Here is a 27,639-nt window from a genome sequence, read left to right on the forward strand (position 1 = left end):
AGCGATTTTAAAATGGACAACAACCTCCTGCTATCAAAAGGTTAAAAAATTTAAAAGAAAAACCACCAAACAAACCAGATTTGGCAAGCTTTTAATTTCTGAATAATTAGTTCTAATGACACCTGTTAAGAGAACCAAATTCAGGAGTTATCTAAGTTTACTGTAATCTTTCAAGTTAACAAGCACATTTTAGACAGTGAGACAAGTCTGACACATCGCCTTAAATATTTCCAGGAAAAGTATTTTAGAGTGTTTTTTATGGGTGTTATAACCTCTTACTTGAAAAAAGCAACGCGAAAGACTAAAATAACTCAATGTCATTATTTTAAAGCTATCTCCAGGAACATGATGAGTAAGATTTCCCAATACAAAGTTTTATGTATGCCCTTTAAAAAACAAGTTATTTATACTAGTGATAATGTAATTTAACACAGTCAGCAGCTCGTACAAAATATATTTCACCTATTTTGAACAGAAAAATAGTAAATACAGCAGTTTCATAGGGAATGGAGAACTAAACAGCACAGGAGGTATAAATAACTCCATCTCAGGAGACAACAGTAAAGTATACACTTTTATGGTATTTTGTGGATGGCTACATATATACTCTATTTAGTACCTAGGTACACTGGTTCTGCCAACCAAAACTACTCAGTTCCATACTAAACAATTTTATTTGGTCAACGTAAAACAATCCTCACTTCTCTGTCACCTTAAACAGGTGATACCACTTTATTTTTCCCCTTCACAGAAGCTGCAACTTCTCCATGAGAATCTCAGTTAGGAAGTTGAACAGGGTTGGGGAGTTGTTTTAAGGGGTTTTTTTTTGGTTGCTTGTTTTTAAATTGAGGGTCCAATATTACATTGGCTGTTACAGCTGTCCTTTAGCCTAACAGAAGTGGAACAATCTCTAACAACCAATAACATTATGCAGAAACATTTGTAACCTTATCTAAAACACCCCAGACAATACAGCAAAGAACACCTAATATAAAAACTTCGATAGACTTGATTGATAAAACATTACTTACATTCTCGTGAGGTATTAAACTGTAAATCTATAACCCTCAGAAGTGAATGCAAAACTGTCCTAAAGGTTCATTTTCAATAAATCTCTTTCAAGTTTTAAACAGTCAAGTTTCCCATATCCACACCTTAAAGATGAAGGCTTTTTCAATAAAATGAAGCATTTTAATTTGAAAAAGTATTTTTTAATAAAAAAACCCAAACTTTTTCAGTCAAAAGACAATGAAAGCAGTAAATAGCTTCTTTGTTGAAAAATTAACTTAATATTGAGCAAGCCGAAAAATCACAGGCTACTGACAATGTGTGAACACTATGATTGTAATTTTAGATACTCTATTTTTGTCCTTCAAAAGGAAGGCACATTGAGGTTTCTGTAACTCCAAAAATCTGCAGCGCCCAATCTGCAAACATTTCTGTGTTCCTCTATTTGCATGTGCAAATGTTTACTTCGCAAGCATCTGAAACAGGCATTGCACTATTAAATGAATTGTTAACAATTTGGGAAAAAACCCAACTTCTCAAAGGAGCTGAGACTGCATGCCACAGAAGTGGCAAAGACACAGTTACTAGAACAGAGGTGTATCACTTGATACGGTTATTCGACTCATGTAACTCTTTTAAATCTGCCAAATATAAACTTTAAAGCAAACAAAAATCCCTGATTTTCCAAAGCGCAAAGAAAATTTAAATGAGAACCCAGCAAAACCATTGCAAAGTTTTTGCCTAAAAATACCCTCAAACGCAAACATCAATGAAAAACTCTTCTATCATTTGTAGAGTGACTTTTCACCAAGAGAAAAAAAACTTCACAAGGATTTTTTCCAAAATAGCTAATTGATTCATTAGACAAAGCACCATATGGAGGCAACCTAATACATCTGTGTTCTGAACATTAGCTTATCACTGACATGAGGAATATTAAGTGAATAAGTTAACGAGCAGCTTGTGCTGATGAAGTCTGTAAATAAAGGAGCAAGTCACTTCCCTAATTAATGATAAATATTAAATCAAAGTCAGGGGTTTATATCATATACTTGTGAGGCAACAGTCTAACAAAAACTGAACTTACTATAGCGTAGCCTTAAAAAGGAGGAACCCCTAGAGCTCTCTGCTGTGACTGCCCCTGATTCAGAGCAGGGTCTAAGGCAAACCCATTCATGTTCCCCATCTCCAAAAGGAGCCACGGTAAAAAAATAAAAGTAGAAAGCAGCAATCGCTCTAAGACACACCTTTGTATCACAAATTCTATTATTATTACACAATAATATTAAATTTATATGACAGAATAATATGTTCTTAGTATTACCCATAATAGTACTCATGTCTGTAATCCATATTCAGCCGGTGGCACGAAGCCTAGCTGGAGCCCAGCGACCATCAGTGTAGCCCAGGGGACAGAAGTGGCTCCAGTCCTGTTCAACAGCCTTGCTCGTGACCCGGATGGGGCAGAGCACTCCCTCAGCAAATTCACTGAGGACACCAAGCTGGGAGGAGTGGCTGATGCACCACATGGTTTTGCTGCTGGAGACCTCAACCCCTGGAGAATTGAGCAGGCAGGAACCTTGCGAAGTTCAAAGTCCTCTGCCCAAGGAGGAATGACCCCATGCACCAGGATATGCCAGGGCCTGACCAGCTGGAAAGCAGCTTTGAAGACAAGGACCTGGTGGGCACCAAGCTGAACCTGAGCCAGCCACACACCCTGGTGCCCAAGGCGCTCCCGGCGGCCCGGGCTGCGTTAGGAAGGGCGTTGCCAGCAGGGCAAGGGTGGTGATCTCCTCTGCTCAGCTCTGGTGAGGCCACACCTGGGCACTGTGCCCAGTTCCACCCCCCCCAGTACACAACAGGCATGGAGCTACTGGAGAATGTCCAGAGAAGGACCCTGAAGAGGATTAAGGGACTGCAGCGTCTCTCATGCAAGGAAAGGCTGAGAGAGCTGGGCCTGTTTGGCCTAGAGAAGAGAAGGCTCTGAGACATCTCATCAATGTTTACAAACTCCCAAAGGGAAGATATAATTAAGACTGAGTCAGACTGGTTTCAGTGGTGCCCAGTAACAAGACCAGAGGCAATGGGCACAAACAGAAACCCAGGAGGTTCTGCCTGAACGTCAGGAAACACTTCTTCAGAGTGAGGGTCACTGAGCCCTGGCACAGGTTGCCCAGAGAAGTTGTAGAGATATTCAAAAGTGATCTGGACACGAGCTGGGCAGCCTCCTTAGAATAACCTACAGAACTGGACCAAAATGTGTATTATATGTATTGAGTAATGCACTCATGACAGGGGACATCCTCCCTAAAAATTCACTTAAGGATAATGGCAGATTATAAAAATGACTTTGAGCTTTTAATATAATTACTATTATTATTATTTTGAAGCTTTATCAGCTTCCAAAATCCTAGCTAAAGCTACACTAGATCAAAAAAAACATCCTGAACAAGAAATGGATTCTTAAAATGGCAGGAAGTATGCATCTTGAAGTAAGAAACAAACAATTTATTGTCAGAGTCCTGTGCAATGTGTGACCAAAGCACTAACCTTACTATGCATTTCATCCCTACGCTTCATATGGGAAAAAGGATACTTTTAAACCTGAAACCAAATGGTTTGGTACGTGCCTCTAGAACACTTTCAAATCAAGTAAGGGATTCTGTGGTTCTTGATAACCAAAAATTCAAACAAGTTTATCCAGCTATGACTGATCACAGTCACCTAGAAAAAGGAATGCCAGCACAAAAGCATGAGTATTTAATTACTGTGTTCAATGAAAAGGGCTATTTTGTAATTTATTTTACAGTACACATCAGTTAACTCATTAAGGACTTTGAGTGAGCTGCTTAGAGGCTGAACGAGATATCATATCCCTAATTAAACAAAGTAATCTTTCCTCTCTGATGGGTATTAAAGACAAGCCTTTGCCTAACAAAAAAAAAAGTGTTTTTTTGAATATTCATTATGTATGTGAACAAGTTTAGAGGAAAACTCAGAGGGTACTTTAAGCTGCTAACAGGGATAACAAATTTTTACTGGGGAACACAAAAATATATTATACTTACAATGAAGGTACTGAACTTTATCTACTTCCACGACCGGAAAATTAGAGAAAAAAAGACTGTTTTTCAAATTAAGATTACAGGGGAAATAAAAATACTCAAACTGAATGTCTGAAACAAAGTTAACCAGCTGTCTATACGTAAAAAGCAGTGTGAAACAACTGACAGTTGCTGCTGTGCAATTCTTCCCTCTGTTGTCAAGCTGTGCAACTACATCACTAACAGTAATGCACAGTGAACCTTGTAAATATATTTAATATTGTTTTTTCAAAGACATTTCCCCTAGGGTTGCAGGGTGGTTTTTTTGTATTTTAATAAATACTGTAGAAAAAAACTTCTAAGGAAAAAAATTAAATGCACACACACAAATTTAATTGTGGATATAAATGGATGAGAAATTTGGCTACTGTTCAGTGTTCATTCCAAATTAACTCAATTACAAAAGATACTCCCCCAGATCAGAAATTACCTCCTCAGAACTTAGGAGAAAGGATGAGAACCTTTTCTGTTAAAACATGTAACTTGGCAATGTAGGGAGAAATAGAAGGCTCCATTATTTTTCAAATGACAATGCACTCTGCCAGCACTGGAGAAGAGAAATGATTTAAGACAGGTCCAACCTGCCCAAGCCCAAAATATTATTTTTCCATCTGAAAGTTTAGAAATGCTTGTATTTTCCAGAATATGTAAGATAATTAATCAGTTGTTCGAAAAAGTGTGGTTTACACCGATGAATGGCAGCAAGATGGCCACAATGAAAATTATTTCTCTCGCATTTGGATTTACAAATGCAATCCCAAAGTCTGCTTTTATGTGAGCAAACTATAATGAAATCTTTTACTATACTAAGCACAGAGATAATTTGCTATTGCTGCAAATCACTTCTCAGAGATTAATGCAACTTGTTTACAGGCCAATTACATTGCCTGCCAGCTGGACAGTATGAGAATGCCCAGTTTTTGTTTTGTTCTTTTAATGTTTTGCTGAGCAGACAAATGAGCATTCTTTCAAAACCAACTCATGAATTACAAGTAGGAAACTGATATTGGTATTTCAGATAGACTGAATTAAATAAAAAGATAACATATAAAAATAATTACATAGAAAGATAGAACAAATTCTGGGAAAAAAAATAAAATTCTGAAGAACTTTGATAGGACATTGTTTCACATATCTGTTACTTAATACATCCCAGATAGTTAAACTGAAACAATAAAACTGCTTTCTGAAGCATGTAACAGACGTACATTGTATGGGATGTTAATTGGTCCTTTATTATGACTAAGCTGTTATGTACAATTGCTGTTCCTTTTCAGAAGTTAGAACAGGAAGAGTATCCTTAACAATATCTAGGTATTAAGTGTTTTCACCTCTTGCAGTTATTAAAACGTTCCGAAGATAACACTTCATTTTTCGTTTAACTTGAAACTGATTAGCAGTTGGGAAACTGTATCCCCATCTTTCTTCTCTTTTTCAACAGACACTAAAATTAACTACAAAGTCAGATCAACCTCTACAGAAAAAAAAAAAAAAGCAATCAAGCAGAGTTAAGACAGCAATAATGACAAAGGAAGTGTACTACAAACAGCATCAGCAGAGAACCAACAAGGAAATAAAACCGTATCTCACAGAACAGCAATATTTACTCAGCATTTATTGCAACCCAGCTAGAATAGCATTAGAATGTCCTACTCCCCCCTGACTTAGAAGGGGGTCAATGACTCCCACTTCAGGACTGCTAGGTGGAAAACCTGTCCTCCACAGACACTATTTTCTCAGGCATGATCTCTTGGTTGCTCATATTCATATCCTTCTGTTAAAATGGCTCCGTGCCACTGCAAGGTGGTAAGTCACATTTACAAAGACTATGCCATCCAACAAAAACAGAGCTAACATCTCCCTTTGGAAAAGTCCCTGCTGCCTTGGTGCTGAGCGCCCCTTTAGATCAATCACACCCCTTCAGGCCTTAGGCTCTTTCTTGGTCTCCAAGTTAAAAAGCTCATTATGAATAGCAATTAGAAAGTCTGGATTACCTTGCCATTAAAAATACTGACTGCATTCAAAATACATGAGGAAATTCAGAAATTAAAGGGATCTAAAAATTATTTTTAAAAATACAGGCTTTCACTTTCAAGCAAAATAATGCCACTTCAAAATTCACAGGAATACAAGAAATAAAATGTCTAGACAATACGTTCCCTTTACTTGTGCTCAGAGAGACTTATCAGTTGGAAAAATACTGTGGATGAGGCCTCGGAGATGCACCTCAGACACCCAGCGTGGAAGACAACGACACATCCTACCAGGATAACAAGCAAGACAGTTACTTCAGCTACCAGACAGGAGAGACATCCAAGGACTTGACAATATCTCTTGGGCAATAGAAAACAATCAACTGATACTTTAAGAGATATCTAAACATTTAGTGGCAAAAACAATTTACAGATTCATTTCTTGAAAATGGGAATGGAAATGTAACCCTCCAACAGTCACGGCAAACAAACGTATGAGATAATTTGGCACGCTGCTGGAAAAAAAAAAAAACAAAAAAAAAAACCTTGGAAAAAAAATCTCCAGCTAGAACAAACCCCATTTTTAAATGATCCAGATTGCCTTAACATCAAGTGTAAGAACTGCAGCTGTTTTGGTGAGGCTGAGTGTAGCCAGTCCCATGGCTACGGGGACCGTCTGCCCACCGGCATACAAGTTGGGTGATGCACAGGAACAGAGAATTAAAACTTGAACCTCGTGCAAAACTGAACATCCCCTTCAACGAAGAAAGGCTGCACAATTTAACATACCTCCATCACATTCACCAATTTGTTTCTTTTCATTAAAGACTGCTGTGCACGTATGAGTTGAACAGTTGAGTACGCTTGCAGTGTTGCCAAGACGGATAAAACTGGTATTAAAACTAGTATAAAAGCAGGTTCTCCCAGTCATCTGCTGGAGAAATTATAGCAAATTCGGTGATCCACTTCCATACTGAATTTCACCACACCAACAGTCAAGTCACAGAACTGGAATTCTCATTTGTGAGACTAACCATTTATTAACTCCTCACTAAGGACTGTTAACAATAGAACTCGGTGACGAGCAGCCCTGAGTTTACTTGTATATTAACTAGTCAAAGCAAAAATGTTTGTCAATTAATTGAAAACAAATTTGGTATTCATGCATCAAGACAGCTCTTTGCTGAAAAGTGTTGATTTGTTTTAAATAGACGATGATACACTGCTTTGTATATAAGGTCTATACAAGTTTTTGTAATCAATCAAGCATACTCTAACGAATAAATTTCCATTTTCTTTGGAAGAAGAGTAATTATTTTGGAACTACTTGCTAAAATACGGTTAACATTACAGGACAAACTAATAGAAGAGTGTATTATTTTGCTAGCATTATTTAAAAATCCTTCTTAACCAAAAACCCCAAGAATTTAAGATAGCAGATATATAGGAAAAATAGTATTGTTTAAAATACTTTAAGTGGCTGAAGGTATTTATGCTTTCAGAAGACACTTAATTACGTCACAAAGGTTTTTCTTACTGCTTGTTGAAGAAATAACTCACAAAAACACGCTTTTCTGTGCATTGGTGGTGGCTTTTCTATAAAGACCCTAATTTTACAATCTGAGATCAGAATGTTATGATTTTATCTGAAATTTATCAGACATATTTCAAAATGATGTCGCAACGTACCCAAAGCATCACTCAAGAAATCCTCACTGAATTCAGTTACTGGCTGCTACTCCAGAAGCGAAGTTGTCCCAAATCAGAGGATCCTGTGCATGGCAGCCATCACAACCTGTTACACGTCCCTCTCCTTGGCTCTTGCCAACACAAACATTATTTGCAAGGCTGGCCCAAACACAGGATAAAGGGACACGACATTTGTTGCTCTAATTTGAAAGAGCACGTTATGAAAAGGGACAGAAGACAATTGGTGGTGGATCTGCACTTCGGAAGGTGATTAACGTTGCTCTGGAAAGAAAAAAAGGTTCACATCTTCCCTTCTCTAACTTGTCCTTCTACATAATTTTAAGCTTGACATCCTTTCATGATGTGTAGTTGGCTCCTATGTTTACAAAACCACAGTGGCTACACACACCACAAAGCCGAGCTCGCAATGCATTGTTAATGAAAGTCCAAAAGGCTTCTTTTGATGACTGCATCATACAGTCTCCCAAAATAAAAATCACGTTCATCAAAAAAATTTACTACAATGAAAACTGAACTTATTGTTCTAATAACATGAATTAAGATCTGCATTAAAATGGTTTTTTAATCAAGCTGAAAGAGTACTGAACCACTACTTATTTAAATTATTTAATTCTTTAATTTACCTAACTTAGTATGGAAGTAGATCAAAATGCAGTTCTGAATATTTAAGCAATCTGTAGCAAAATAACTTCAGCAGGAGATGAAGCATTTCTTTAGAATTGAACTCCATTTATGCAATAAAAACCCCTGAGCAGTATTCTACTTACCTGAACTAATGAACTGGCACCTTTACTAGGTTTATTTTTATCCACGCATCGCTCATTTTTCACATTTACAAATTTTACATCTTCAACTAAACCTCTATAATTTGTATTTAGCAACCACTTAATGCAACAAAGCCCAGATTACTCAAGCAGAACACGTTTGTCTCCTCTAGTCTATAGCTGCATCAACTTTGCAGGACACTTTTTTTTTTTTAAATAAACTTCTATGTCTTATTGCATACATGAAGTCCTGCTCTATTATAAATAAAAGCCTGGTGACAGAAAGCCTCTGTCTTCTACACAACATGAAATTACTGAAGGCGGCAAACAAAGAAACAAGGATCAACTGAGTGAAGTTTCCTGCAAGAATTCTATTCTACCTGATGTTATCAGCAGCCTGCGTGATTAAGATTGCTCAGCAAGCCTTAAATCTAGACTTGACACCACACATTTTTCTGGAAAAAGTTAATCCTCTGAGCACACAATTCAGATCTATAGGTAATTGAAAGCAGTAAAAATTCCATTTTTTGTGAGCTAGACAGCAATCAGAAGGAATGCTGTTTGTTGTAGTGTGATCAGTTAAAACCTGGTCAGATCAAATTTTCACCTAGTCTCATTTTTTTATCTCGAGATAATGGCAAACGATAACACGTCTATCAAAAAGGTCAGAGGAAACCCAAAATGCTAACTACTGACAAATCCCTTGAAAACATTTTAGAAGACTTAATTTTAAGAACCCCACTTCTTGTCCTGTAGGGAATGGTTAACTGATGTCACTTAATCCGTGCCATACAGGATTTTCAAATTAATTGTGTCGTTTTTCATCAGTTGTCTTTTTCTAAGTTGACATCCTAGTCTTGTTCTCCTTGCATCGAAACCTTCCCATAGATTTGGCTGTGGCCCATCTCGTGCACCTGACCTTCCCCTTATTTCATAGTCACCTTAATTTATTTGTATTTCAAACTGCTATTGAACACAAAGCTGACGATCACAGAACTACCAAAAGTTTCCAAAACCTGTGCTTAAGAGTTAAATCAAAATTAGCTAAGCTCCCCACCCTTCAGCAATGCATTTACCATGGGCTGTTCATGCTACTTCTCATAAAAAGCATGTTGTTCCTATTTTTTAGATTGATACTATTTGTATTAAATTGATGTAATTTCTTCAGATTTTTTTTTCCCAGTGCATACTGAATTACTGGATTTGCCCTTAAGTGACAGGCATCAACACTTACTTGATTACATGATCACTAAATATGCAGAGCTGTTCAAAAAAATCCACCAGCTATTCAAAATGGATTTTATCACTTATTTCAAATTCATAAAGCTTTTATAAGGTGGCCTTCACAATGCCCTTGAAACCGTTATTTGGTTCCTACAGTTTCAGCGTTGGGACACATTTTCGGAGTCAAGCTGTTTTCCTTCACAGCACGGTTCCATTACTTCAGCTTATGATCCACCCTAAAACAGTTCCATTTCCCTCCCCAGTGTTTATATTATTCCACTATTAGTAGAATGACCAAAACTCAGTTTAGCCATTACTTCATAAAGGTATCCTTTGGCTTTCCTAAGAAATCAGACTCTGGAGCATATTTCTCTGAATTCCTTCCAATTTAATCAGTCGTCTGTTACGGTTATACCCCGAGAAGTACACACTACCTGGGAATGGCTGAGGACACTGTTACCTTGCAGCAGGATTAAACTCTCCAGATCCATCGCTTTTCAGTCTGATTATTTTGACACGTAAGGTACCCCACAATTCCTTATCCTGCTTCATATTAGGAGGAAAGCAAGCTGAAATTAAGTGTGCATTCTTATTAGGTCACAATTTGAGTTCTATGAATTGTGCTCAGTTTTTATCATTCAATAAATAAGACTAATCTCAGATTTTTTCCCATTTGTACTTTTACTTTTTCTAAGCTTCCTCATATAGTCTATATAGATACAACATCTATACATTTCATGAGTATAACAGAAGCAGAGTTTGCAACAATATAAAGTATCACTAAACTTATTAGTTAGTGACTGCAGCTAAATAAAAAAATCTGAAGAGTTTCCAGAGTTATTCATCATACCTATTATATTTTGGATGAAATGATTATGCACTAATTCTAATATCAAACTAAGTCTTCCAGCTTAGTTAATTCTTTTATGATGCAGAGAATTATTGCTTCCCAAGAAAGCAACCTTCCATCCTAGAGCTTCTGATTCTTACAGGAAAAAAAACCTGCATATGATAGAGTCGTACGCACCCGCCCTTTCATCTGGTGTGTCAGTGGAAAGCTGCAGTGTTTAACACAGTAAGAAAAGCATGGTTTCAAATTAATGATGGTATTTGTCTTTCAGCTTTTGGAAGGGGGCTTTCGACTCACCCCACAGAGGGCAGGAAGATAATTATACCCGATCTACAAAGTTTACACACCGCTTCCCACCCAAAAGCCTCTTCATTTCTATCTGTTCTCCATGGCCTGTGCATGAGATCTGCTGTGTAAAATCCCTTCGTGGTAGCTATTCCTTCCAACAAGTTCAAAGTAACACTGAGACAGCGTGTGGTGCTCCTGTTAAAAACAATGATTGCACCTTGAAACGAGTGGATCAGTTCCAATCCCAGACCTATTGTTTCAGGCTCTACAGTATCAATTTTACCACTGCCTGCCTGAGGCTTTCCTTCTTCGCAACCCCTAGGGGCAAGAAGAGTTTTTATCCGAGTTGACAACCTAAAGAACAGACAGTCCTGTGCAGTCACAGGGCATCTGTACCTGCTTTGCTGAAGAATGCAGTAGAGAACTGAAATCATTGGAAGCAGCATATAATAGCATTATCATTATTATTATGAGCATGTTATTGTAAAAACAAAGAGGAACATACTGAAAAATTGAAGTTTTGCCTCCAGATAGTTTCTGATTTTAAATATTTTCCCAGCTAACAATTCAAGGACAAGCACAGAGAAATGTACAAGAATTAGTAACGGAACTTCAGAATTGCAAAAGAGGTGCTTTCTAGTCAATATTGAGAATCTCAGTTTTGCATTTTTCCCACTACCCAAGTCACTACCTTCCCCCTGTGGTTTAAGGACAGAACTGCACAGTCTGTTCAACACTTAACTCTTGCACTGACAGGGATGGTTAGGACTCTCACATGCCTCGTCTGAAAAACACCCTCTCAGCATGCCTTAAGTTAGCTACTTTGGGCTTTTTCACTTCAGGAGATTTATTTACCATCCAAATTTGTACTGACAGCAAGCCTTCAGCAGCTAGCCAAGTGCCGTCACTGCTCAGTCTTACAAGGCTTCACTTCGGAAGTGCTCTCCATTTCAAATAAGCAGCACCTGAAATCTCTCACAAAATCTGGTTTCTCACACCAACTCAAAAAGCCAAGAGATGAATGCTGAAGAGCCCCTTTACCTGCCCTGCAGGCCTCTGTTGCTATTTCTGTGGTTAAACATTAAAAAACATAACTAGCATAGAGCAACTAATTTCAAGAGACACTATTACACAGAATCCCAAGCACAATAATACATAATTAACCTTGACCATATCATTTAAGAGGTCACACATTAAACAGCTCTTTCAAGCCACTGAAACAGGCCTAACAAGGGTTTAACAGGCTCACGGATGTCCACTAATTCCAATAAATAACACAAAAAGCTTCATCACCTTCTAGCCAATTTAGTTACCCCAAATTCCTATATATCAAAAGTGGATTTACAGCTTCTGAGCTGTATATAGATTGGAAGTATGAGAGAGAACATAAGGGGACGGGGCTAGACCTCACACCTAAGAGAAGTTTTTTAAAATCCGATAACATCTTCCCTGTATGATTATACTACATTCTGAGCAATATCTTAGAGGGGTGTGTGTGAAATAAATAACAACAGAACACCAGCTATTTGTTGTGACACCTTAATAACTAGCCCAAACATTCCTTACCCCATTGCATTTTTAGTTTATAGTTTATGAATTGGCATACAAACATCTGCTACAACAACCAGTATCTTAAAGTAAAGGAAGATAGCAAAGGGAGGCCTAGCTCTTCAGTCTTCATTGGATGTTTCATAGGTAGGAAAAGTGTTGAAATTAATTTAGAATTAAAAACATTACATGATTATAAGCAAACTAGACCTTTATCTACAATTCTGTTTTCATTAACTTATGCTCTCTCATAATCTGGATGTATATTTTTCAAATATGCCATGTACGAAAAAAAAGTGGCACACAGTTAAGACAGAGGAACAGATTTCAGGTATTCTTGAGAAACTATGACACAGCTATTTTCAATTCCTAAGCGACAACATATCTTACATTTAAAATAGTACCGTTTTCCCCTCTGTCAGCTCAATTACTAGAAACCAGGAGAGGGTTACTAGCAGTTCCAAAATTGCCTAATTATCCAGCGCAATCCAATCTATGTCTTCAGAATAGTCTCTATGGTCGCAATAGTTCCTTTCTTCATTGGGGGATGAAATTGGTTCACGTGCTCTGAATAACCTAATCACTGCTGCCAATACAGTAACAAATGAAGGGAAAAACCTGCCTTATGAGCTAGAAAAATATTTACAGGCCACACTACTGTAGCAAGAAGCCTTTTGGGGCTATTTTGTAGTATCAGGCAGAAATAAAGCAAAAACAAATATCTATACCTAAAATAAACCAGCTCACAACAGTAATTAGGTTAGTAAGATACCTTTACTCAACCCTGTGATGAAAATTTCAAGCAAGACAGCTTAGTGAAAAATGAAGTCCCAACACCTAATACTAAAATACTGAGCAGATAAACAAAGAGCGTAAGAGACATCCACAACACAGTGTAATCATTACCAAAAAAAAGAGCAGCAAAACCAGCCAGAAATATTAGATAATGAAATCATTCATTTACTGTCATACTAATGCCCTAAGTACTTACACATTAAAAACATAGTCATTCTCTTTTGTGAAATTATTTAAAGGTTTCCTAGTCTGCATTATTTTAATGAAGCCAAAAGCAAAACAATCCTAAAATTTATTAGCACTAGCTACACAAATCCAAGACGAATTTAAACATTGAATACACCTATTTGTTCAGATGTAAAAATGCCAAAGTATACTAGCACAGTTTATTCTGACAATATTAGAAACTAAGGAAACCTTAATCCAAAACAAGTATTTCACAATTAAAACACATCCAAGACAATCCACTAAACACAACTGAACAAAAAGGCCTTAGAAAATGAATGCTTCTAAATCGTTAATCTTTACATCAGCAATCTTACAATAACAGGCCCTGAACACATACCATCCGAGTTTTTTGGATACATTTCTTTCATTAATCTCCAATATTAGCAGCAGCAGCATCACTCACTCTTCTGTTCTTTTCCTCCTAAAATACATTCCCCAAGAGTCCTTTCAATGCAATTTTATCAGCGTTTCCGAGAGGTCTCTCAGCCACATCCCTACGCACAAGAGGCAGCAGGAATCTCTGCATTTGTAACAATCTATGGCTGCAAAGGAGGGTGGTAGGCAAAGCAACTGTATCATAACCAAAATGCTGAGTTCTATTATCTACTGCACCACACGTACACACATACTGCATCAATGGCCTCAATTCATAACAGCAATCACAATGATGATACATAAAATCTATAGAAAAAGCATGCATTACTCACTGGGTTTTATTCTTTAGCTTCTTCAGCATGTAATTCTTTATGCTTTACAATGTAGTAGGTATGAAATGAAACATTTTCCCTTTATTCCACTGATGCCGCTGTTTGAATACCATTAGATACCAAGGACAATAGGCAGGATCAGCTCGAACATTAAGAGCAAATATTTAATGGAAGACTGGTTACCCCCGTCTCTCCCTTTCACATCTCTGCCTCATGTATCCAGGCACGGGTGGTACTGGCTCCCTTGAGAGGCTGTAGCTAGCAGCTGAGGCACAAACTAAAACATGGCATGGATATCAAGGAGCTGATGTCACAAAAACAAGTATTTCTCTGATAAAACCAGCAATTCCATTAGGGAAGTCCTACAAATCAATAGAAATTGTTCAGCTGAACATGCTTTGTTATACAACGCGCTGCAGCACCAAGAGTGATAAATCAGATCAAGATCTGTCAGTGTAAATAAGCTGAGACTACAATAACTAAGTTATAAAACTGCCAATCAGATAGCATGCCTTGTATCAGTGTATCGGGAAGGCTATTGCTTATGAGCACAGAAGAGAAATACACACCTCAACATCTCAAAACCAGCCTTGTTTTGTATCAAATCCAACAGATTTGACCTCATCTACTAGAAAAGTAAAAAAAAAATAAATTAAAAATTAAAAATGAAAGACTGGTCTAAAAGCCTGCCATCTTTATCAGGAATCACTGTGATAAAGTATCCGAGGCTCCAGTCCAGCTGATGCTAGAAACGCCTGTGAGAGGTCACATTCAGTATCTGGGAAGAGATGCTAGATGGTTTAGAAATCCTGGCACCTCACCCACGTCGCAGCACTGCCACTCCAGTCTGGGGGCACGGGTTAACTGTCCGCCTGAAGGTGAAAGGTACTGCTGCTGCAACAGCAGCCATGCATTTATAGTGGAACCTGGGTCACACCAACAATAACATACATTAAAAAAGAAAAAAAAAATAGTGTAAAAATTCAGGAGCAAAAGGAATACAGAGACAATACGGGTTCAGATGCTGGAGACTGCAAATTCTATCTTGCAGACAGCATCACATCCACAGAAGAAGGTAGGTTCTTCGAGCACAAAAACAACTACTTTTCTTAAGGCTTGCAAATAGAATTGAATTATTAGTCACACGGTTTATTCCATTAATGGATTACATGCATTTATTCCAAGCTTTACAGGCTGGTACAGTTCAAAACTGTTCAATTTCACAAAGGTCCAGGACAGTTAGCAACTATATCATTAGATTTCAACACAAATGCAAACCATTCAGTACATATTTCAGCCCTCTTCTTCCAAAGCATTCTTGTTCTGAAGGAAGTGGAAAGAAAAACTTTGAATTCTACAGAAATTCTCTGCAAAATATTTCTGTATGAGAAAGTATAGTATGAGAAAAATCACATACTATTACAAAGAGTCACTCCGTGACCTAGTATGAACAAGTCTGAGGAATATATTGCAAATTAAATTATTTAGCAATTGAATAGCTTTGGTTAAAAATTCCATTTCAAACTGTCTGCAGTTCTGTAACAAACCCGAAGTCCATCCTTAGAGACTGCTAATTTAAGTAGAAACCCATTTTGGACAGAGTGACTAGTTAACTGTTCATTTGCCTCCAGAAATAACTTCAGGCAAACTCCTAAGTTCCTTTATAGTGTAACCATGATGCTTTAGAGAAGTGCATAGGTAATATTCTCATATAGAAATAAAGAATTTGAAACATACCAAATATTTTCGGAAAAAAAGGACAATATTTTAGTCCTGTCAAAATACATAGTCCTTTAAATAAACTATATCACCAATATCAGTAACATTTCCATGCAGTCTGAGTGCAATGCAGATGTTTGTTGTATACCTTTAGCTAACAAGCAATAACATCAAAAGCATGACTTTATGCTAAATGAGCACCATCACCATTTACTAGGTCTGTTGCAAAACAATTTGAAAATAGTTTACAACTAGGCCACAAGACCAGATTTCCTTGCAGGCCCCATGGATGCAAAGAGGCAGTATGTACTGAATTAACTCATTAAATTATGGCAAACCCGACTACAACTCATTTACCGAGCACATCCTACTAAACAGGCTTTTTAAACAAAGGATGATCCAACATGACCTGTAAAACCATGCAGGGAGAAATACCCTACAGACAGAATAACCAGGTCAGCTGAGTCACACCAATCTATGTGCTACTGTAGTTCATCTCGTGGCTTCAGATAACTAAAGCATCTAACAAATTAACACAAAAAACTTCTGTACTAAAATATCTACACTTTTAATGAGATTATTAAATTGCAGTGAACTTTATTACACCACACTACTCGCACAGACACCCCTTGAAGGAACAGCCTTTTCCCTCCTCCAGCTAGCTTACTGTTCCTGACAGTATTTCACATTAGTTTGCTTTGTGTTTTCACAAATAAGGGCAAATTCTGTTTGGGACTAGCACCAGCCTAGGTTGATACAACACGATTTATTTCCTCCTTCCCTCTTTAAACAGCTATGGGAATGGAAGCAGAGCTAGAGTCAGATGGTTCCTTCAGTTCCCATATTGGGAAAGCAGAGTGGCACAGATGCTCATACGAGCTCACTCCCCTCAATTTTCATCCAACAAGTTAAAAGCAAGTTAGAAAAAGAAAACAAAATAGGTTTCAGCATGTTGTGAAATAGCCCCAAATACTGTAGCAATGCCAGACTTGGTTGTTCCATTCTTAGTTGCAGAATTGAGGGGGGGAGACACCTCAAAGTTAGAATTTTAAATAAAAGCAACCATTCTATCTTCACTGAAAGACAGCTGTTTCACAGAACACCATCTGAAGACTTATGATGGAGTATTATATTAACACTTACATTTAATCTTTGGCATCAAAATCTGCCCTGGTAGAACATTACAAGCATTCTAAGGCTAGCTAATCCCCAAATTCAGTGCTTTCTCTTTTAGTGTAATTCTCACAAAAGGCAAAGGCACACAAGACATTGAACTATCTGAACATCTTAAAGCATCATTTCCAAAATAAAATTTGGGAAAAGTGACAAGGTGTGGGGAAAACCAAAACTTCCACTGCTGCTAACAATAGTTTCTGTAGATACAGAGGTTCAACTTCTGTCTGCCAATGCAAATCTGACCTTGTCAGGGAAGAGATTCAGCTGAAGTCATATCACCTTCTCTAACTCACAATTCACATCAAGAACACATCTAAACCTAAGGCCACTCTCTCCAGAATGATCATGAAACTCAAGCCTGAAAATATTTTCCCACAAGATATTTTCAAGCTGTTAAGCTCAACTGGAAAGTGACAGCATAGTAAAATCTATGAAGTTTCAACATATGGTAAAATACAGCTACACGGTCCTCACTTGAATTTTAACTCACAAACAAGCATTGACATTAAGTCTTACTTGCTTGCACATGCAGTAGAAACACATTATGTGACATCGGAAGTGGGACCGGTTGCCCACTTCCTTGTTGAAACTTGAGCAAAATTAGTAAGAAACCTACTGAGCTACTATTCTGATAGATACAAGCAAGCACACAAACAACATTAAACAAGGCATGAAAAAAACCTCAGATGTATGGAAAGTAGTACATTGAAAACACCTACACAAACGTTTGCTTGGCTCACCCTGAAAAATAAACTGAGAAGATCACATAGATATCTTCTTTTGTCCCTTTGGAAATGAAGTGTCTTAAGGAAAATCATTTAACACTCCTAATCAGTGTAGAAAACATCTTTATTTTCTCTAACTGGCTGAGCAGCAGACAGCGTTGCACATTTACTCTTTATTTCTTTCTGTGAGACAACTTGAACAAGCTAGTCACAACATGAAAACTCTTCTGCTTTTTACACTTAACCTTTCATTTACTGTAGTTTAAATGTTAAAAAAATTGTATTAAAACTGTAATATTGCTATTTGCTCCATCTCCCATCTTCTAAATTTCAGTAAAAGTTCTCAATAGAGCAATTAGTGTATTAGTACTATTTATCCAAAAAATATTATTCCCAACTATTGGCCACTGTACTACACATTTTTAGCCAGTCTGTCAGTAGATCCCAACCAGCTAAGGCATCTTCTCCTATTGGTACAAATCTCAAAACCACACCAAGCAAATACGTGTAAAAGCAAGAATGTGTTACTTGCTTTTATTAGCAATTAATTTTATCTGCTCTTGTATCTTCCAAAGAGATGAGCAAAGGTCCTTCAATTCTTCAGTTCGCTTTTACTCACACTACTGTGACTGGCCAAGCATCACCTGGTAACTGTGACACCCAGTCACACTCCTTGCCTCAACATTTATAGAGATATGAACTAATGTACTGATAACATCATTTTCATTAATGAAAAGTGACTATAAAGCTGTTTAATACTTCTAAGCCTGTGCAGTTTCTTACTGAAATACAAGTAAACTGTATCAATCACGTATCCTTCCACTGGAGGTTTATCTACCTTTCACAGGATTCTTTCTAGAAATTAATAACCTTTTTATGAAAAAGCCTGCATCTCCCTCTCCTTCAGTACATGACTTTTCCCTGGAAGTTAAGACACCAAAAGAACCACAAAAGCAAAAGACCACATTCAAGTATGCATCTAAAATCCTGACCTCTTTTCCTCCCAATATATCAGTCACTGGAAACCAGTATTAATCCTCAGAAACGTTAAAACAGTACTACAGTGTTCCTTTATATTTCTGAGTTGATAAAATATAGAACTTTTTACATTCTATTAAGAAAACACAAGACACATACATGTACTTAACACTTGAATAGGAACATCTTTCAATATGTTTGTTTTCCATGTGACCGAAAAAACAAAAGATAAAACTTGGTAACATTTTAGTACTCACTATCTTCTCCTGGACAGGGCATGCCGGGTTTCTCTGGAATACTTGAGAAAACTAAAACAAAAACATTAAGATTTTTAAGTCAAAACATTCTCAGTCGTACACTTTCCTTGATTCCTGAATATATTTACACAAAGACAGTTTTTGCAAGCATTTAAATAATTCTGTGTGAGAAATTATGTAATCAAAATTTGGTCCCATACTGAAAAGATCTTGTACTTGACTACAGCATTAACAAATATGTGCAGTTTAGAACAGGAAGCTCCATCAAAGCCTACTGAATAGTCTCAGCTTTGGGCTCCACACCCAAAAGAACTTCTTATAACTAGAAGGCACTAGCTACATAAAGAATAATGTTATTTGACAAAGACGTTCCAAGCTGACATTTAAGAAGCTGTTAGGATTATAAACAAACTCATACAGGTTCTCTGTGTAATACTTGCCATGAATAATCAGCCCTTCATCTCTGTTTTGACAATACAAACGGAAGGCTTCTTCCAGTTCCATCTGAGATGAGATGGTACAGGGGTCACCTGATAAAAGAGGAATACATAGACAAATTGATGACCGAAGAATTAACTGGAGAATTTCAATTAGTCAGTAAAAATGTATCAGCCTCCAGAACTGCTTTTCTTGCAATCATTTGCTATTAAGCTGGCATTTTGATCAAAGCCAAAAATATATCAACACTTTTTTTTTTTCCCCTTCTAATTTTATCAAAACCAAGTAGATAGAAAAAAAATAATATGTTGGCTTTCAAGGTGACAACAAAATACAAAAGTTAATAGATATGCTTAAAGACGTTTAACACATGGCAGAAAAAAGCAAGATCACTTCCTAATATCCTGAACATTTAATTCAAAATGAATTTACCCTTTGTTAAAACGCCCGTTATCTTACTACCTTAACTTCACGGACTGCAGAACCATGATACGGTAACATAAAAGTTATGAAGACACAGATTCTAGTTGAGTCTCTGACTAGACTGACAGAAAAACAATCTACGATTAAAAAAATGTAAAAAAAATAAGACACGTGGATGAAAGTTGCAGACGGGATACAAATGCCAACACTAATGGAGAAATCTAAAGCAAAATTAATTTCTCTCATAGTCTCTAAAGTTTTCAGGGCTTGCTTGTATGCTTTGAGGAAAAAAGGGTCATGGTTTTTCTTTTAACTTAGATTTAGAAGAAAAGCAAACCAGAAGGAAAATAAGTAATGAAACCTGCCTACCCACAGACTACACACTCTCCCAGAAAGATATATCAAGCCTTAATTTTTAAGACTTTTGTCTTCTGTACCCACATTCTTTAGTAACAGATTCAACAAACACAGCTTTTAAAAGTTCTCAAAAAGGCAACATGCCAGCCACAATTTAAAGCATATTCTAAAGAGCCTAACTATTAAAATAGATTAAAAAAACCCACACACCCTAAACTACAAGATATCACTCAGGATTAAATTCACAGGGAAAAAAGTAAAATAAACAGAGACCCAAGCATTACTGCACACTAAGGCCTGAGCTCAAGGACCATGCCTTATCCACACCTTTACCTTTTTTCTCTGACATACACCATTATATTAAGAAAATATGCAGGAATGCAGGAATCCAGCCAGAGTATCCCAAAAACATTACTAACTAGTAGTATTTGGAAGACTAAAAACTACCTGTGGTATAGATCTTTGCCTTTAAGCAGCAAAAATAAAGAACTCCATTTCTCTGCAGGACAGACAGCCCAAGGACAGCTCATCTCAGCTAACAGAACAGACTTCAACACGATCGGGAAGTAACAATACAACGCATTGGTGATGTTCCATAAGAAAACACTGAATTAATTTGTTGGTGCCAGAGAAAGAAATTACTGGAAATGCTTCTTGGGAGAACTGGAAGCTAAGGCAGAACTCATGTATTGCTGAGCCCTATATTTCAGAAGATGACCTTTCCCAGGCATAACTCCTAATCAGTTTAAGTGAGGACATTTTTACTTAATCTTAAACATCTGAATTGGAAGATCATACAGAAGTAGCTCTCTGGGAGGCAGAAGTACTGTGTTAACAGCCCATGATAATCTGTAGATCAGTGGTCTCCAAACTTCTTTCTGACAGCACATCCCATTAATTAAAATTTTTTGAGCGCAACCCCCCAATATGTCTATTCATAAGTTATGTGTGTTATATAAATATACACAGACATTTTTAAATTATTAAAAAAATTTTTATTAATAGCACAAAACCTTACCTCTCAAAATACTAAAAGTTAAAAATATTTTTAGTGAGAACTATGTGATTAAACATGCTTCATCACTTGAAAATCTTGGATTAATCCTCTATGATATCATGATTCAAAAGTCTGGTTCTAAGCTCAGTTTATTTCAATACTTGGTTTTAATGGTGTCACAACTGAAAAAAAAAAAATATCAAAGATACATAGATCCATATTAAATCATAATATTCTTCAATCCCATCCATCATTTTCTACAAAGGTTTTGCTGGCATTCAGTTCGGAAATTTTCATCCTCCCAGATGTCAGTCAGCTGCTCTTGCTAACTAACCTGGAAGTGTTATATTTTTAACTAATGGGTTCAAAACCCACTGAAACTGTCTGGAAGAGTTTTTAAAGAGGTTAGAAAATTCCGGTTCCAAGTTTAAGTGTACCAATGGAACAACAGAAATATCTCCAAATCTCCATTTTCACAACGCTGCCTCCATATAGCACAAGTTCCTTTTGAAAAGCACTTTCTCCATCATTAGGATTCAGTGCTTAATTTTTTTGAAAATAACTGCTAGGTAGCAACTGCTAACAGCCATTTGCCATCACGGATAGTGTCCACATATTTGGAACATATATCTTTTTGTAAAAAGGAAAAGGCTCAACTCATCTTTAAGTCAAGCAACTCTTCTAAGCACGCTGCTGACAGATAACCAGCTAACCTCTACGAGGAAGTTTCATGGTGACTCCCCAACTTATTACTAAGTATCCTGAACACTGGCCGATCGAAATTTCTTGGATTTATAAAATTAAATCACATTGATGACATGCCGTAGCACTCCAAACCCTTCTGGCTCCAACTCCTCGGTGCAGCAGCCTGCCCATGAACAATTCAGAGGCTGAATTCCCTCCGCAGTGTGCTCCCTGCAACCTTACCCCAAATCCTTTCTTTTATTCCAGTCAAATCAGCCTCTCCATCGGTGGAGTCTTACACACTTTTTCCATAACACATTGTTTTTATTTAAGTCATTTACTGTTGAGTTTGTATCTTTTCCAGTACATCTTCCCTTCAGTGACTCACAAAAAACTCCATCTTCTCATATCCCATTACTGAAACCAAATCTAGCAAACACAGTAAGCTGAGACACGCTAGAAACATCTGTACTTTCACCCAACCACACAGCAAACCCCCCACACCGCATCGTTTGTTTTAACATTTGTTTCCTCAAACATTCAGCAATATCTTCTATGCATCTTCCAGCAGTATATCCTGACAAAGGAACACATTTTAGTTTGTTCCCATCTTGTTTTCTGTATATCATTCCTGCCATTTTTACCATGAAAGGAAAAACAAGTGTTTCCCCAGTGGTATCTGGCTTTGTCTTCTGCTATTACATAAGAAGCCTCAAAACTGGCTTCTAAAAATTTAGTATAAAGTTTAGTGAAGTTCTGTAAAGTATTGAATTGAGCATCACAAGACTTAAAACATTAGTAAAAAAAAAAAATAGAGATTTATCTTGTTCTAGATACTTATTAAATGTCTTGCTATTCATGATGGCTTCATACTATCATTAACTATTATCTCAAAACACAACATACACTTAGGGTGAGGTTTATCATTAAAAATAGTGGATGTAAATACATATTTCAAATACTGTTCTTGATAACGCTGAATCTTTTTGACTGACTTGTCAGATCTGATTAGATAATCGTTGGTTTTACCCTGCAGTGTGCCTGACAGAGTTCATACTTAGGAGCAGGAGAAACATCAGCTCCACCATTTTCTTCTTGTCTGCTTGTGCTCACATTATTAGCATTACCTTGGGAGGGTTATTTTAGCTAAAACTAGATAATTAATCCATAAATCCACTTAACCAGACACACGTAAACTGCAGTACGTCACAACACACTGAAAGCAAGCAAATGAGAGAGGGTGTCACCCAAGCCCTGCAAGTCTGTGGAACACCCACTCCTCCCACAGCACACCTTGCTCACCATGAGACACGTGGCCGTATGATATACTGGCCAAGTGGTGGCACCAGTGTCAACGCACATCAAAAACGTGCATTAAAATCAAATAAAATCAATTTTTTTAAAAAAATCCTCTTTTTTTTTTTTTTAAACAAAGATGCACGCCAGGGTGCATCTACTCCTCTTTGAAGGCCACTGCTCTTCATGATCTGTAAATACTGCAATAATGCAACATAAAAGTCAAAAGAATTATTTGTACTGCAAAGCAACAACCCATATTCCTTACATGTTTATGGGATTTTATTATGAGCGAGTTATTCATAGTTCAAACATTTTGGATCTTTTATAAACCAGAGAAACATTAAAAAAGCCCAACAGAAAATTCATTCTCCTCAGCTCTTTGGTATGTTTTCTTTACTAATTAAGCCATCAGCAATTGTTTGCTTTAAGTTAGTTCAAAGAGAACATCTGTTTGTGCAATCAGTCAAATGAACTTAAATTACATGTGGCAATAAGTGGAAACACTCACTCATATGCAGAAACAGGGTAACTTAAAACTTGCGAGGATTGAAGGCAACCAAAACAGCAGATTGCTTGAAACTTAACAACTTCGAATCAGGGTTTAGAAAAAGGGCTGCACAGGTATGTATTTAATCAAGGCTAGAAGAAAACAGCTATGAGAATTGCAACTAAAAAAAAATTGTTGTTTTAATTTAGGCAAACCTCAAAGAGCCAATGCAACAGATACTCAAACCAAGAAACAAACAGTTAACAGGAATCATCTCTTAAAATCCTTCAACTCAGAACTCATGAGGCTTTCCTCTTCCTACAATAATCTTCCTTTTATTAGCAGCCATGCAGCTCAAATAACTAAACACACGCAAGGTAATTATTCTCAATGCGCTTCTGATCAGGTTACTTCTTATTTATTAGACTGCCATGAAACTGAGGGTTAGGAAACTGAAGTTAGTACAGTTGCTTCTGTCTTTCTTGATAATCAAAGAGTAAAATTTAAAAATAATGGATACTACTCCTTGATATCTTAAAAGGACTGAATCTTCTTTGACTACAGGATACCTCCTTCCTCAATCATTATTCTGAAATTCCACTCACCCACCAAACGATGCTACTTGGCTAAAAGAACAGTATAAGCTACTACTTAAATAAATCAAACCTCATAATTACAAATGTTACCCAAATCAATTTAGTATTTTTTCCACCTTTCCACATTCAGTTCCAGGAGTTCTGCTGCAGACCACGGCTTTGGCAAGGCGTCACAGGAAAACAACTGAGCACCCATGCAGTTGTATAATGCATGGTAGCTGTTCTCAACCTACTAGGTCAAGAGTTTGGCCCGTCACTACGCTCCTGTTAAATCATCAGCAGACACGTACATTCCAAAATGAAGCCAAAAAAAGGTAGCAAAGGCACTCAGTGTCAAGTATCTCTATTTCACTGCTACTCACAGCAACCAGAAAGCTCTAACTTAAGGCTGCAGAGAACTGCCACATCCTACAGCAGAAAAATACGCAAATCCATCTCACATCATGCTGATATTTCAAAGCCTATAGGAAGGGGGAAGAAAAGGTAAGTTGCTCTCACAACTACTTGTGGAAGAATCATGATAAACTGCTTTACATCTGAAGGTAACTTAGAACAGCGAGATCTGGCAACATCAACCTTTCATGCAGGAACAGTGTAAAAAACAGACTTTCACAACAAATTTTTTTACATGATTTTATCAATTATCAACTTATATTCCACAAAAATGTAAGTTTACACTATTTTTCCCCACATATGAACCCCCCCTCCCCTTTTCTGTTTCTGGACATGACTGACTTCAGATATACTGGGCATTTTTCCCTACCACAATGGGCAAACAACTTATTTCTGATCAATTTTTATTTAATGCCTGTTATCTTTGAAAAAATGGTGCTCTGAAATATCAGTCAAGTGGGAGAAAAAAAAAAGCCAAACACCCAAATTCAAGTCACCTTTACTTCATGTTTGGTCATTATATTTTAAATCAACAGGATAGTAATAGACAACATCTACCCTCTAATTCTTATGTAAAGGTGTGTTAGACCATTAATATAATCAAAACTACAGTCAGTGACAATCACGCAGTTGCCAGGGACAACCACCATAAAAAAAGAGAAAAATCAGTTATTACTGGAATTCTCAGGACCTATGTTGCATAAAATACAAAAAATCCTAGAAGAGTTAAATACAGTCTGATACTACAATTGCATTGCTTCTTAGAAACACTCATTCAAGAGATAAATTGCAAATCAGAAGACCCAAATGCCTGTCATTGTGGACAGGGTTAAAAACATCAAAAAGAGATCTTGCAGAGAATTTGAAATTGAGAATTTTGAGGCCTGTGAAAGTCTAAAATTAAAACAAACAGCATTCATCATCATGAAAAAGTACAAAGCCTTCACATCTACAGAAGTGAACACAAGTGCTACTGCAATCAACCTGGATGTTTTGAGGCTCATTTCTCCAAGCTCCCTGGTCTATAAGACAGGGTTTCTAAATACCCTGGTATTTAAAAACCAAAAGTAGCTCCACAACATGAAACTTGTTTATACAAGTTTTCTTCAATGCTGCTTTTTTATACCATAATGAACAGTACACCCAAGAATGCCTAAGTAGTATTTCAGTACAATACCTTCATCATCGATCCACTTGAGGGTAATTGGCTGTTCCTGCTGTAAATTACACATCTCATGCACTTCATCACAGAGTTCATCATAGCTTATTGATGCATCCAAGTTTGTTATCAGGATGTCCCTGCATGAGGTGAAAACAAAAGCTTTTATCAGAAAATATCTGCATTAGCCTCCATACTCCCAACAATTTCATCTACCGACTCTCAACTGCAAAAATCACACTTAGATAACCAGTACTCCTCACATAAAATGCTCCCACTAATGGAAATCAGTTGCCAGAATTCAATAGGATTAGATCTCACAATGTTCAACTTAAAAACACTTTGGTATGGAGGAATGAATTGTCTTAGCGATCTATCCTTAATGAATATTGACTTGGACAAGTCAAATTCCCTTATTCTAACTAACAGCATTTGAAGTGTTGTAAAAAACCATAAGATTTTGTAAGACTTAAATTTTATCTGGGTACTTGTTCCATCAAGAGAGAAGTAAGATCTCAGACATTGTAAAACCCTATTAAAAAGTATTTTTTTTCCTCACATCCACCATATTGTTAGAGAGAAAGCTTGGATTAGGTAAATTCTCAAGAGATACCACTACAAGAAAACACAGGTAAAAACCTTACTCAAATTCTGCATCGCGTGCCCTACCTTTAGTGTTCTGAGCACATGAACCCAATACCGAACTCTGCTAACGTAAAGCATGCAGTGTGAGACCACCTCTCATGACAGCCCACACACTGCTACCAACGATAAAAAAAAAAAGGATTATGCAGAACAAAGTGTGAGGATATGAATTAGACTTTCTCCTGTTTTCTAGATATTTTCCTTGATTCTGTCGTTTGAAAATCAACTGATTGAACAAGTGCGGGAAGAAAGAGGACATGTACTTAAGTCATCTCAGCGCTTTCAAAACCTTTTAGGGGATAATTAGAAAACAGTTTTGTAGTTAATGGCTACTGGCACGTGTAATTCTTCACCCTCTTAGTTTAATACAGTAAATATATCAGAAGTTTCCCAAAACAACTATGACACTTTTCCTATTTTCTTACTATGTGACAAGTAATTTTAGAAAACAAAGTCTTTGCCTACTTAAGTCTTTCAACCAGAAACCACAAGGTACTACACTAAGAATCTTAAATTATACGACTTAAATTTTAAGTGATAAGCACTAATTACTTTGGATTTTGCCTTCGCTGAGAAAAACTACAGTATGCAGAGCTCTAAAACGACAATTTTAAAGAACTGTAATAAATTTCAAATTCAGATTAAAAGCACTGCTACCTTTTCAAGTATACCTTTAATCTACAATTTGTAAAGTTCTCAAACAACAGCAACTTTAATAATTCTTCATAATAACAATGGAAAAAGAAATACATACACTAACTGCCCATGTAAACTGTGTTATTGTACAATACTGAGAGCTGTCAGGTGAGGTTGAGTTTAAGAACATCTGTCAAAAAAGTAATCTTTTATGCACTTATGAAAGTAAGAGACCAAACGAGTTCTCAAGGTAATGTCTGAAGTCTGGTGCAATGCCTTGCACCAAGACAAGGTCAATAACAAATGCAGCTCCTCTTGAGTTCAAGCGGCTGTACATCTGGGGTAACTCTGGACAAGCACGCTCCCACAGCTCCCTAATCAATATTCCAAAACTGAAATTATGCAGTAAGACAATACTCTACTATGCACACTACAAGCTCCAATTCAAGCTGGCATACTCGTCAGCCTTAA

At 36.9% G+C, this 27,639-nt stretch overlaps 1 protein-coding gene across 1 annotated transcript in view; it reads right to left on the bottom strand.

Annotated features, from left to right (window-relative positions):
* PRKCZ (protein kinase C zeta) overlaps positions 1–27,639 on the bottom strand; it is a 66,607-nt gene that overhangs the window by 34,743 nt on the left and 4,225 nt on the right. Inside the window, exons 3-5 of the mRNA XM_074924605.1 lie at positions 25,906–26,027; positions 19,495–19,584; positions 19,055–19,105 (exon numbers count right to left, since the gene is read on the bottom strand). Coding sequence (XP_074780706.1) covers positions 19,055–19,105; positions 19,495–19,584; positions 25,906–26,027 — 263 coding nt within the window. The remainder of the gene's footprint in view (positions 1–19,054; positions 19,106–19,494; positions 19,585–25,905; positions 26,028–27,639) is intronic.

Source organism: Athene noctua, chromosome 22 (assembly GCF_965140245.1).
Source record: "Athene noctua chromosome 22, bAthNoc1.hap1.1, whole genome shotgun sequence".
Classification (NCBI taxonomy): Eukaryota; Metazoa; Chordata; class Aves; order Strigiformes; family Strigidae; genus Athene; species Athene noctua.